The sequence below is a fragment of the Otolemur garnettii genome, unplaced genomic scaffold, assembly GCF_000181295.1.
Source record: "Otolemur garnettii isolate 467f Iridium unplaced genomic scaffold, OtoGar3 scaffold00007, whole genome shotgun sequence".
Taxonomy (NCBI): Eukaryota; Metazoa; Chordata; class Mammalia; order Primates; family Galagidae; genus Otolemur; species Otolemur garnettii.
In genome coordinates, this window is record NW_003852402.1 from 19201188 (window position 1) to 19215339 (window position 14152).

At 43.4% G+C, this 14152-nt stretch overlaps 1 protein-coding gene across 1 annotated transcript in view; it reads left to right on the plus strand.

The window, feature by feature from the left end:
• Positions 1-14152, plus strand: part of GNPTAB (N-acetylglucosamine-1-phosphate transferase alpha and beta subunits) — an 81949-nt gene that overhangs the window by 39963 nt on the left and 27834 nt on the right. Inside the window, exons 6-7 of the mRNA XM_003783472.3 lie at positions 4987-5051; positions 5276-5410. Of these exons, the coding sequence (XP_003783520.1) occupies positions 4987-5051; positions 5276-5410 (200 nt within the window). The remainder of the gene's footprint in view (positions 1-4986; positions 5052-5275; positions 5411-14152) is intronic.

Here is a 14152-nt window from a genome sequence, read left to right on the forward strand (position 1 = left end):
GTCATTGTTGTTTGGCAGGTCCGGGCTGGGGATTCGAACCCGCCACCTTAGGTGTACGTGGCTGGCGCCTTAGCCGGTTGAGCTATAGGCGCCGAGCCTGTAATTCTTGACATAAAGCTGCACCCCATCCTTAAAGATTCCATTCTTCACTTGGCTAGTCAGCTGCTGAGTCCTGCTCTTACCTTCTCTGCACTGATTGTCTCTGTCTGGGGGCTCTGTGGGTTTTATGTATACAATGAAAGCTGTCATATTCCTTTTACCACAGAGTCCATTTCTCAAGCTCCCATTCTGTCCATGTCCCCTGCTGAAATCTTTGGAACCATTTTTGACCTCTTCTTACTTTTTGTCTCTATAACTAATGATTAACTTCATCACTTGTTTTTTTTTGCAAATGATTCTTAGAGTTTTTCTTTCTTTTTTTTTTTTTTTTTTTTTTTTGAGATGGAGTCTCACTCTCTTCACAGCTCATAGCAACCTCAAACTCTTGGGCTCAAATGATCATCTTGCCTCAAGTTTTTTGGTTTTTAGTAGAGATAAGGTATCATTCTTGCTCAGGCTGGTCTCGAATTCCTGAGCTCAAGCAGTCCACCTGCTTTGGCCTCCCAGAGTGCTGGGATTACAGGCATGAGCCACCATGCCCAGCCTATTCTCAGATTCTTCCCTTACTCATTTCCTGTGCACTAGATTGAATCCCCGTTCAGAGACTCTATAATAGACTCTTGGCTGCTCTTTCTACCTGTAAAGTTTGTGCCTGTTTGTCTAGCACATGACTCAAATAAATCTGAAAAAGCCTGATTTTATTGGCTTATTGCCTTTTTGATGAGGATATTATGTGCAGAGTTGGATATATTTGCTTTTCATACGGATACAAGCTGCTTTTCCTGGTGTTTGGGATTTGGCCTCAATTGCCTTCATTTTACCTGTGACTTTTTTTTTTTTTTTTGAGACAGAGTCGCAGGCTATCCTGGGGTAGAGTGCTGTGGTATCATAGCTCACAGCAGCCTCCAATTCTTGGGCTCAGGTGATCCTCTTACCTCAGTTTTTCTATTTTTAGTAGAGACGGGATTTTGCTTTTTGCTCACACTGGTCTCAAACTGGTGAGCTCAAGCTATCCACACATGTTGGCCTCCCAGAGTGCTAGGATTATAGGCGTGAGACACTGCCTGTGCCTGGCCTTTTTTTTTTTTTTTGAGACATAGTCTCACTTTGTCACCCTCAGTAGAGTGCTATGGCGTCATAGCTCACCACAACCTCAAACTCTTGGGCTCAAGCAATTCTCTTGCCTCAGCCTCACAAGTAGCTGAGACTTCAGGTGCCTGCCACAATGCCCAGCTATTTTTAGAGGCAGTTGGGTGGGGGGGTGTCTCGCTGTGACTCAGACTGGTCTTGAACCTGTGAGCTCAGGCAATCCACCTGCCTCGGCTTCCCAGAGTGCTGGGATTACAAGCATGAGCCACTGTGCCTCATGGCACTGCTGTGCCTGGCCCAGTTTTGCCTGTTGATCCTTGTACCCCTGCCCTTCCTGCCGCTCTCCTGGACCATCTCCTGCTTTTTCCAGCCCCATCTTAAGTTCTCTCCCCTCTGGGAAGCTCCCAGACTGGGACATTCACGGTGATTTAGTTTTGTTTATACTCTTCTATATTTCTGTCATGCTTACCATCTAACTCATAACAATCACAACTTTATATCTTGAACAGTGTCTGACGGTGCTAGCTGTCTGGTACTTAACAAGTTATTTTTAGTTTGAAAGGAAATTGCAGCCTTTCTAAGTGCAAGTTTCTCCCCCATCACACTGTAGATCTTAAAATCTTTTGCACTGCAGCAGTCACAAGGCCAGCTCTGCAGCCTGCACCTGGGTCTCAGCAGAGTGGTTTTCCAGCCAAGCTTATCCCTTTTGATATATAGGAAATGAATTTCCTCTGGTGGCAATTCATTTTACCGCTGGACTGAACTGATTTTTTTTTTTTTTAAAGACAAAGCCTCAAGCTGTTGCCCTGGAGTGCTGTGGCATCACAGCTCACAGCAACTTCCAACTTCTGGGCTTCAGCGATTCTCTTGCCTCAGCCTCCCAAGTAGCTGGGACTACAGGCGCCTGCCACAAGACCTGGCTAGTTTTTGGTTATGGTTGTTATTGCTGTTTGGCAGGCCCGAGCTGGATTTGAACCCACCAGCTCAGGTGTATGTGGCTGGTGCCTTAGCCGCTAGAGCTACTGGCACCCAGCCTGGACTAAACTGATTTTTAAAAAGAACTACAAATGGCTTTTTTGTAACTTACTCATAAAAGTTCAAGTTGTATCCCCTGTGGTCATACACAGCTAATGTAATCCCTTTTCCATGTGACATTTCTTTTCATTCTTGTTCCTTTATCTGTGTCCCTAAGGGGCTTTTCCAGCCCTAGTTTGTTCTTCTCAGATGACTTTTAAAATGTGTCAATAGGGCTAGGTGCAGCCTGTGATCCTAGCACTCTGGGAGGCCGAGGCAGGTGGATTGCTTGATGAACTCAAGAGTTCAAGACCAGCGTGAGCAAGAGTGAGACCCTGCCTCTACTAAAAATAGAAAAATTAGCTGAGCATTGTGGTGGGCACCTGTGTAGTCCCAGCTACTAGGGAGGCTGAGGATCCTCTTGGACAAGAAGATCTCTTGAGCTCAAGATTTTGAGGTTGCTGTGAACTGGCACTCAACCCAGGGTGACAGAGTCAGACTATGGCTCAAAAAAACAAATAATAAATAAATAAAATATGTTAACAGGAAATGAAATTCTGTTTTAATGTGGCTCAGTTTTTGCAGGGAGAGCAGGACTGTGCATTTGGGGGAACACATGCAGCAGTGAACACATGGACAGAAATCTGTGATCTTATGGAGTTTATATCCTGGTGGAGGGAGACAGTGGTAAACCCGATAGATAAGTGAGGCAGGTGGTTTGTAGAAGATGTGCTGTGGGGAAAACCTGAGAAGGGGAAGTTGCAGGGAAGTGTCAAATGGGGACGGGGAGAGGGGTGCAGTTCTAATCTGGTAAGGATGGGCCTCACTGAAAAGGGGGGTTTTGAGTGAAACATGAAGAAGGTGAGATGGGCAGCAGTGTGACGATCTGGGGAAGGAATGATCTGGGTGAAGAGGGTAGCCCGAGCACTGAGGCAGGAGAGTTCTGGCATCTGGCATGTTTTCAGTAGAGCTAGGAAGCAACGTGGGTAGAATGGATGAGCTCAGTGAAGCAACAGGGGGACCAAATGGTCTTGGCACTAGTAGCCATGACATGGACTTAGACAACTTGAATGCAAAGTGGGCTGAAGAATTATTGGAGAGTTTTGTGTAGAGGAGTAATGTGATCAGACTTATGTTCCAGAATGACTAGTCTGCGTGCTGTGGTGAGAATAGACTGAGTAAGAGCAGAAGTTACAATAATGCAGGTGGCTTAGACCAGGGAGGTGCAGTGAACATGACAAGTGGTTTGATTCTGGACATTGAAGGTCAACACAGTGTGGTTTCCTGATAGTTGGTGTCACAGAACATTATCACCTTTCTTATTTTAAGTACTTCTTTTTAAAAACACAAAAATGTGGTGGAAATTCAGTATGGCCACAGCACATTGTTGACTGAACTCACACTGACTAAAACATCTCTTTAAAAAACACTTGAGTGTGCCAGTGCACATATACCTTTTAATTTGTGTTTAGTTGGTTTTTGGTGCCAAGTTAAAGATTTTACTTTTGTTTGTAGGGTTATTTTATTTTGCTAGATTTGACTTACTGCTCCAAATAGTCACAAGTTTGGGCAATCCTTAGTCTATTACCCAAGACAATAACCCCTTTGTCAGCTTCCTGCAAATCCACACACGTTGAAAGCTTTCTGTGGCTTCCAAAACCTGGATAGAAGATTCAGCAAGACAGAACTTACGACAGACCTCTTAAGCCTCCTTCTAGGTTGATTTTGGCTTTCTAATTCACATTCTTCAGTAGCGTTGGTTGAGTTTTAATCCACCTCACTGAGCAGCCAGCTAGTACATCTTTATTATATTCATGAGGATGACATGAGATGCTGTTAGCTACTTTGCTGAGACTACAGAGGCATATGCCAGGTCTGTTAGAGTTCTCTGATCTGCAAATGTAGAACCATGATATCAATGGAAAGAGAAAGAGCGAAGTGTGTCTGATTAATGTACTCATAATGAAGTCACACTCTTAACACCCAGTGTCTGTGAAGGCTTTCTTTTCTCCAGTGCTTACCAGCTGTATTTTAACAGTCCTCTTGAGACTTGTCCAGGATTGACATCTCATCTGGGCAGGCTGTAATTTGCAGAACTGGCGGCCTTTGTTCACCTTGAAGACGAGAATTGGAGCCTTCTGACCTCTCTTTGTTTTCCAGGATTCTTGAATATCAGCAGTGAGTCTGCTGAGTTCACTTGTCCCCCTCACTTTAGAATTGTCTCCCATTTAGACTGTGTCATTCTTCACCCCCACACACTTCTCTATTCACTACCACCAGATGAATTTTAGGGACTCATTGGGAGAAAACTGACTCTGGAGGAACTGTTGGATCCACAGTGGTTCCCTGCTGTTAACATAAATGCCACTGCCTAGCATGTAAGGGCCCCCTTTCTCTGGTCACAGGCCACCTCCACCCCCACTCGGCATTCCAAATGTTTTACTTGAGCCCAACAATTTTTTTTTCTTTGTTTCTGCTCTGTAATTTCTGTTATCCTATCATTTCCTTCTTTGACATCTAGTTTAAATTTGACTGCCTCATGTAGCATCCCACATTTCTGCCTGCTTAATTCTCTGGTATTACAGAATTTAACATTTAATTGTATGTTCATTTAAATTGTTTCCGTTTTGTTGAATGGATTAATTTTGTGTCCTCACTACCTTTTTCTGAGACTATGGATTATACTATTTGAATAGATCTAAAAATGCTTTGCATAACATCCTGCCAGACATAGTAGTTAAATATCCATTAAAATGTGCTCCTTTGTTGTGTTCTGGATTGCAGTGGAAGGTGCCCATGCTGCACTGTTTAGAGGAAACAGCAAACAGACAGTTTGGAGGGGCTACTTGGTATGTTATTTTTAATTTAATTGCTTTTCTGCAGTAGACTAGGATAAAAATATGGGTACTAAATCTGTTTTCCTACTAATATTAATGACTGTTGATTTAAGTGACCCTAACATTCTTGCTCAGAAGCTTGTACAGTGCACTAAGTCTTTACTAGTTATTCAGCAGTAAGTTTTCACCAGCCTCACCGTAAAGAAAATGAGTTATGTTTTCCACCCTTGTTTTAGACCACAGATAAGGAAGTCCCTGGGCTAGTGCTAATGCAAGACTTGGCTTTCCTGAGTGGATTTCCACTGACCTTCAAGGAAACAAATCAACTAAGAACAAAACTGCCAGAAAATCTTTCTTCTAAAATCAAACTGGTAAGAACGTATAAAGTAGAGCATTTAATTTGTGGCCCATTTTCTTTCGAAGTATAGCTGATAACCTTCAGAAGCAAAGAAGGACTGTATTCGGCTACAGTATGTTGTCATGAAGGTGACTTTAATTTACAGAAGAACCTCATTCCTTACTGTTACTTTGGGCAAAATTCTGAGAGTATTAATTGGTTTGCTTGTTTCTCAGGCCGAACAGAATTCATTTGTTTAACAAATCACCTTGTACAATGTGACATTACACCTGCTGGGGATACAGCAGTGGACAAAACACACAAAAGCTCTGACAGAGTTTATGGTGTAAGGACATAGAAGCATGCACAGAGGAGATGAAGGAAGATCATAAATGTAAGAAACACACAGACCCCAACCTGCACGGGTGTTAGCAGCTTTCTCTCATAAGCACGATGTGCTTCAGAGATTTGAAATATTTGATAATACGAAACCTAATGGAGGCATGAAAGTATTTAGTAGCCGCAATGCCCAGCTACTTCTGCTGCAGTTTGGCCAGGGCCAGGTTGGAGCCCGCCACCCTCAGTATGTGGGGCCTGCGCTCTGCCCATTGAGCCCCAGTGTCTGCCCATCTTCCACGTGTTTCTTCTTCCTCATAACTATTGCTTTGCTTTATGACACACTGTATAATCCTTACAATGGTCATGCCATGATCATTTACGAATTTGTATTTTTCCTTTTTCATATTTTCCTTCATAACTTTCTTTATTGTGCTTTGAAATATGATAGTGGCTACCTATGTTAGGGCTGAATTTGTTCTTAATCTGCAGTTATTTTAGAATAGGTACTATACCCCCCTCCTTCCCCTGAGTTATTTTTAACACTGAGTCAGGCAGATAAAACCATAGATTAGCTTTCATTTCAGCCAATGTTTATCTGGCTTCTTGGCTTCCTAGCTGTTAGTTCTAGAATTATAAACATACGTTTATCTGTATTTTGGACTGTCAGTTCAGATTGCTTATGAGGAAAGAATGACGTTCTTGATTCTATTTATATAATTCCAACTCTAATGCATTTTTAAAAGAAGGGAGGTTTATTCCATGTCTCTGTTTTCGACTCCAGTTTGAATATTCCACATCACTTGGCCTCCGCAGCCGCCGCTCACTGGTGCTGACTGTTCTCATGTGTCTGCTGGTGGACGGGGTGTGTGTTGCCAAAGAATGCCAATCCCAAGTAGTGGCTGAGCCTTTAGCACACTAGTTTTTGAGTGGTTGGTGTGGTATGTACAGGTCGCGGTTGAGTGGGATGGTGACTTGAATTGGACAAGGAGTATGAGCAGGCTTCTGGCAGGGTGCGGTTCTTTCCACGGTTCATTCTCCCAGTTGGAGATTTGTTTGGATCTCCAGACCTGGCTTTATGGAGGCCAGCAGCTCTGGGAGTATCAAGTTGATCAATCAGCTAACATTGCAGACTATTTTCATGAGCCCAGCACCTGTGATCAACTTCAGGGATTGGGATTTAAGAATTTTGGAGGCTAGAGAGAAGATGAGAAAAAGGAAAACAGAGGGAGGCTTGGTGCCTGTAGCTCAGCCACAAATACCAGAGCTGGTGCGTTCCAACCCAGCCTGCCAAACAACAATGACAATTACAATAACAACAACAAAATATAGCCGGGTGCTGTGGCAAGCTCCTGTAGTCCCACCTACTAGGGAGGCGGAGGCAAGAGAATCACTTAAGCCCAAGAGTTTGAGGTTGCTGTGAGCTGTGATGCCACGACACTCTACCCAGGGTGACAGCTTGAGACTCTGTCTCAAAAAAAAAAAAGAAAACAGATGGAATGTGTCAGCCCAGGCCTTCAAGTGGTTCCTTAGGCTCTACTTGCCGTTTTATTATGAGTAGTCTGAGAAGGAAGGAACTTTTCTATCTTTGGGTTCCTAGTCTATTTGGGTAACAAGCATTTATTAAATACCTTCTGTATGCCAGGAACTGTGTTTAGGGATAACTAAGTGGATAAAAGCACTTAATTAATTTTGGGTGTGGTCATTTCCAAGTAAGAGTTTATACAAAGTGCAGTGAGAACTCAAGGTGGCGGGTTCGAATCCAGCCCGGCCCGCCAAACAACAATAACAGCTGCAACCAAAAAATAGCCGGGTGTTGTGGCGTGCGCCTGTGGTCCTAGCTACTTGGGAGGCTGAGGCAGGAGACTTGCTTGAGCCCAGGAGTTGGAGGTTGTTGTGAGCTGTGATGCCACAGCACTCTACCCAGGGGGACAGCTTGAGGCTCTGTCTCAAAAAAAAGAACTCCTGGGCTTTAGGTGTACTGGGGGCAGGTCAGGCCTTGCATAACAGGAAGCATTTTAGTGAGAACAGAGCAGTCATTCTTTGGCAGAGAAGGGAGTGGGAAAGACCATTTCAAGCAGAGGCAGCAGCCTGTGCAAAGGACTGGAAGCCTGAAAGTAACTGGTGTTTCCAGGGAACTAAGGCAGTGGCATAGGCAAAATTTTGCTAAGGATGAGATTGGGAAGACGATTTGAGGCCATATTGAGAAAAGTCTTTATTAAGGAGCCTGGACTTTATCCTGAAGGCTGGAGGAAGATGTAATCTTATTTGTTTCTAAGGAATTTAGTAAGGAAAGGTGTGGTAGGCGTTAGATAAGAAGAGGCTGGAGGCAGGAAAACCAGTTCAGCCACTGCAGCTATAGCCCAGCAAGACATTCCCGTTCAGCAGGTGCCTTGGCAGGGGGATGCCAACAATGGGCATGGTTCCAGAAATGTGGGAGACACACCCAGTTTCCAGAAACACGTGAGAGACAACACTCAGTGTCACTTGGTGACTTAGGAGCAGTCTGGGGAGAGGGAAGGGAGAACAAAAGGGAAAATGAGTCTTTCTAGTGAAGATGGAATTAACCATGTTCAGAACTTTGAGGGAGAAGGAAACCCAGAGTTCAGTCCAGGGTGTGTTACATTAGAGGTGCTTCTGGCATCCTGGAGGAGAGGCCCATTAGGCGCTGGACTTCAGGGCCTGACAGCTAAAACTCTTTGCCCTCCCAGGCTCTCTCAGGAGGGCTCCGATGAGGCCTGTGTCCCCTGAGCCACCTAGGGCTCAGCTGTGTCCTTCAGACTCTCATCAGGCCACAACATCTCAAGACGGGTACTGTTCTGTTCACCTTTTACTCCTGGTGATTGATGAGCTGGCACTTAGTGGATTGCTCTAGAAATGTTTATTGCCGGGCACAGTGGCTCATGCCTGTAATCCCCACACTCTGGGAGTCCGAGGTCAGAGTGAGCTCATGAGTTTGAGACTAGCCTGAACTAGAGTGAGACCCCATCTCTTAAAAAAAAAAAATAGCTGGGCCTTGTGGCGGGCCCCTGTAGTCCCTCTACTTGGGAAGCTGAGGCAAGAAAATCACTTGAGCCCAAGAGTTTGAGGTTGCTGTGATCTATGACACCATGGCACTCTACCCAGGTTGACAGAGTGAGACTGAAAAAAAAAAAAAAAAGAGAGAAAAGAAATGTTTGTTGAAGGAATGGGGAAGAAGAAAGCTACCACCATAAACACACCCACCACATACATATGGTGTCGTGGAATACAAAGGGGCGCTTTCTAGCAGTGTGATTACTCACAGGAGTGGCTCTAAGTTTTTGGTACCAGAAATGTGCCTTTGCACATTGTTGTACACGAACAGCTTTGCCTTTGTCATCCTGTGTAGAGCAAAACCCCGATTTTTTCTTTTCCCCTGAGGAGGGGACTTGAACATGGTTTCATTTGCAAATAACAGATTTGAATTCTAAAACTTTTCTGTTAATTGTAGTAAATAAGTACTACTTCTTACCTCTTATACAAGAAGCTTTCTAATTTGAGATACCAATTATCTAACGTATCTACCAGTATATCTGTAGAACTTAATGATGTACTCAATTCACCTTCAAATAAATCAGGTTATCTATTAGTCTTTATTTTCAGGTCACTCTAAAGCATTTTGTGTTCTGAGAATTTTCTCTCTTTTTTTTTTTTTTTTTTGAGATAGAGTCTCACTTTGTTACCCTGTAATCTCAGTACTCTGGGAGGCCGAGGCGGAGGTGGGTGGATTGCCTGAGCTCACAGGTTCGAGACCAGCCTGAGCCAGAGCGAGACCCCTGCCTCTAAAAATAGCTGGGCCTTGTGGCCGGTGCCTGTAGTTCCAACTGTTCAGAAGGCTGAGGCAAGAAGATCACTTGAGCCCAAGAGTCTGAGGTTGCTGTGAGCCATGACGCCACAGCATTCTACCAAGGGTGACAAAGCGAGAGTCTTTTTTTTTTTTTTTGAGACAGAGCCTCAAGTTATCACCCTGGGTAGAGTGCTCTGGCATCACAGCTCACAGCAACCTCCAACTCCTAAGCAATTCTCTTGCCTCAGCCTCCCAAGTGGCTGGGACTACAGGAGCCCGCCACAATGCCTGGCTATGTTTTTTTTTTTTTTTTGGTCGTAGTACAAACTATCATATATATCATTGTTGTTTGGCAGGCCCTGGCTGGATTTGAACCTGCCAGCTCTGGTGTATGTGGCTGGCGCCTTAGCTGCTTGAGCTACAGACATCTACCCAAAGTGAGACTCTTGTCTTGGAAAAAGAAAGATTTTTAATGACTTTAAATTAGATCAATCCAAAATAAAAATAGGTTATATCATCTGAATTTTTAAGCACTTCAAAGTTTTTAGAAACAGAACGTCTTATAGGAAAGCTTTCGTCATCCTTTTTAATTTGCATGTGCTCCAAGAATAGGTTTTCTTAACCTCCAGACTCTTGACTGTTGGGGGCAGATGCTGCAGGGGGACTGTCCTGTGCACTTCAGGATGACCAGCAGCCTACCAGGTCTCATTTTCCAGTGTGAGAACCAGAAATACTCCACACATTGCCAAATGTTTCCTTGGAGCAAAATATCCCTCATTGAAACTGTCCTAGAAATAAGATTTGCAGATATGTGGTGGTTTAGACACCTTGATGCAGCCTTTATTTTTTAGCTACAATTTCTCATTTTCCCTACATATGACAACTCTAGGGGCAGCTTTTGGGACATCCTGTATACATAATATATGTACATGCATGCATACACATACATATACATATTGGAACCAAATCAAATACTTTACATTTCGTATGCTGTATGAAATAGGATGGGGAAAACACATCACAAAGGTATTCTTTCACAAACCTCAATTCAGAATTATACCGACCACATCATAAGATCATAAGATAGGATTAAAAATCCAACATAAGTAATCTTCATTTCTCAATTCTGAAAGTGATGATTAACTATCAAGGCAAGGTCAGGCTATAGAAATAGAAAACAAGTGGGACCCCAACCTGAGCAAAAGTGAGACCCCTCTCCCATCTCTGCTAAAAATAGAAAAACTAGCTGGAGATTATGGTAGGCACCTGTAGTCCAGGTACTAGGAAGGCTGAGCCCAAGAATTTGGGGGTGCTATGAGCGAGGATGCCATGGCACTATACCCAGGGCTACTAAGTGAGACTGTATCAAAAAAAGGAAAAGAAGGTGGCGCCTGTGGCTCAAAGGAGTAGGGCACTGGCCCCATATACTGGAGGTGGTGGGTTCAAACCCAGCCCCGGCCAAAAACTGCATTAAAAAAAAAAAAAAAGAAAAAAGTAAGACCACTTAAAAATACAGCTTTCTTACTGTTTTCTGCATAGTATCTTATATTTAAAAGAGGCAGCCAACATGTAGAAAATATTTCGTAGTATTTTACAATGAATATTTTGTAAATAGAAGTACATTTAGCTACTGTTTCTCATTCTCCCTCTGTGTGAAGACTTTAGGGACACCCAGTGTAATATATCTATTTCTGTATCTGTCTCCACACCTGTCTGCAGAAGTGTAACTGTGCAGGGTGAAGTGCTTGAACTCTAGTTTCCGTATCTATTACTCCATTGAAACTGGCCTCTACTGACCTGCTAACTATGATCCTCCCGCCCTCTCCCCAGTTTCTTGCTCCTTCATTTTGATGTCTGTTAGCTATCTTTAGAAGTATACCAGAATTAACATTTAAAAGTTAAGAAAAGTGACTCAGAGCCTGTAGCTCAAGTGGCTAGGGTGCCAGCCACATACATTGGAGCTGGTGGGTTCAAATCCAGCGTGGGCCTGCCAAACAACGACAGCTACAACCAAAAAGTAGCTGGGTGGTGTGGTGGGTGCCTGTAGTCCCAGCTACTTGGGAGGCTGAGGCAAGAGAATCTCTTAAGCCCAAGAGTTTGAGGTTGCTGTGAGCTGTGATGGCACAGCACTCTACCCAGGGCGACAGCTTGAAACTCTGTCTCCAAAAAAAAAAGAAAAAAAAAGTTAAGAAAAGTAATTTTTCCCCTGTTGGTTTCCTTTTTACTTTCTTTTCTTTCTTTCTTTTTTTGAAACAGTGATTACTCTGTTGCCCTGGGTAGAGTGCCGTGGCGTCATTGTAACTCACAGCAACTCAAACTCCTGGGCTCAAGCTATCCTCTTTGTCTCCGCCTCCTGAGTAGGTGGGCCTGTAGGTGCCTGTGAAGATGTATGAAGATGCCCATCTAATTCTTCTATTTTTAGTAGTGATGGGGTCTTATTCCTGCTTGGACTGGTCTTGAACTCCTGAGCTCTAGCAATCCACTGCCTCAGCCACCCAGGGTGCTAGGATTATAGACATGAGCCACCATACTCAGCCTCCTTCTTGGTTTCTACAACACTGGTTCTCCTGGCTGTCATCTGTATAGTCCTTCACTGACTCAAATGCATCAGTTGCTTGATCTTAGCTTACTCAGCACTTGGCTTGAGCACCATTCTGTCCTCCCTTTCTCTATCTTCCTTTGGCTCGTAGTTCTGTGAGAAGTTCATCAGTCACATTACTGGATAATGCTACAATCACAAACATCAAGGAATCACAAAGGCTAAGGAAAACAGCTTTATTTCTTAGTCATGCTGCATGTCCATTGTGGGTCTGTAGGGGTTGCGTGTAGAGGTTGTTCTCTCTTTAAGAAACTTATAATTTAAAGAATTTAGATAAACTTGTAATTTAAAGTAAGACACTATATATGGAGGCAGTTGCCCACAATTGCCCAAGCCAAGAACTCTAGCCTGAGGCACAAACTACAATCGTGGTTCCTTACCACCTCCTGTCTCTCATTGGCAAGAGTAATGAGTTTGTCCAGGATTGGGCTGTCCCCTAGTGGCTAGCAGAGGGTACTTCCCCACCCGTATCCCCACTCCCGACTTGGATGATTACCATGGCAGAAAGTCTTTCTCATACATACACTATTTTAAGTTGCACACAAACTTTATGCCCACCCTGTACTGTACAAGAGTAGCTTGGGGATGTGCCTTTTTACCAAAGAAAGAGCCAGTACAAATTATGAAATAAAACTAGTTGTAATTTAAAAAGAATGTTGTGATTCTCTAAATCTTTTGTTAGAACTCTGAAGTCCCTTTTATAATTTCTAAAATTTTAAATCAACTTTCTCTTTTATAATTAAACTCCCGGCTCGGTGCCTGTGGCTCAAGTGGCTAAGGCACCAGCCACGTACACCCAAGGTGACGGGTTCAAATCCAGCCCGGGCCCGCCAAACAATGATGGCTGCAACCAAAAAAACCCCATATGTATAATTAAACTCCCCCCCATTGTTAGGAACTAAAAAAATATTTCTTCTTTCTTTCTTTTTATTTTTATTTTATTTTTTATTTTTGAGAGAGAGTCTTACTATGTTGCCCTGGGTAGAGTGCGGTGGCATCATAGCTCACAGCAACCTCAAACTCTTGGGCTTCAGCAATCCTCTTACCTGAGCCTCTGGAGTAGCTAGACTACAGGCGCCAGCCATAACACCTGGCTAGTTTTTCTACTTTTAGTGGAGATGGGGGGGGCGGGTCTCACTCTTACTCAGGCTGGTCTTGGACTGCTAAGCTCAAGCAATCCACCCACCTCAGCCTCCCAGAGTGCTGGGATTATAGACGTCAGCTACTGCACCTGGCTTCTGGTTTTATAGGTTAAGAAAGAACGCCATAAACTCTGTTTAGAAGAGCTAATTCAGCAGAAAGATTTTGCTGTCCTAGATTCATGGTTTTCAGTCCTCTCGCTTTTCCCTGAGCTCTATAAACGTTTTTTCCTAGGAAGCTATATAATAGCAGAGTCAGAGCTTAGGTAAAGGGTTATTTGGACTCTGGTGGGAGTGAGAAGCCTGTTTTTTAGAACTTGTTTATGTTTGTGATATTCCCTCTTAGGTTTTTGATTTGCCCTGAAAGTTTTGGCCCAAAGGTGGTTTTCTCATGAGAGTACTTTAGGCAGTTCTGCCCAAGATGCTCCTTCTAGACTTTTGATAGAAAAGCTGTTCAGACACCCCACTAACCGACGTGCTTGTCAACAATTCCAGCAAAGTTACATTGTAGATTTCTTTTGTCCAATAAAGTAGATTGCTAATATTCTAGACTAAAAGTTATAAAACTGTTGGCCAGCAGATGTTTTGTTTGAATACAAGGCAATCAAAAACATATGAGCCAGCATTGAAAAACCAAGAAGTATCATAGAATAGTCTGGGATTCTGGGCTCTCAGGAGATCTCACAGCACGTAGTGGCATTGAGTAGTGGCTCCAGGTTTCAGATAGGGCCCCAGGTGTCCCATTGCCACCACCGTCATCACTCCTCCTCGTTTTTATTTTTTTTATTTTTTATTTTTTATTTATTTTATTATTTTTTTAAATTAAATGATAGCTGTATACATTAATGCAAACATGGGGTACAGTGTAGTGTTTTCATATACATTTTGAAATAC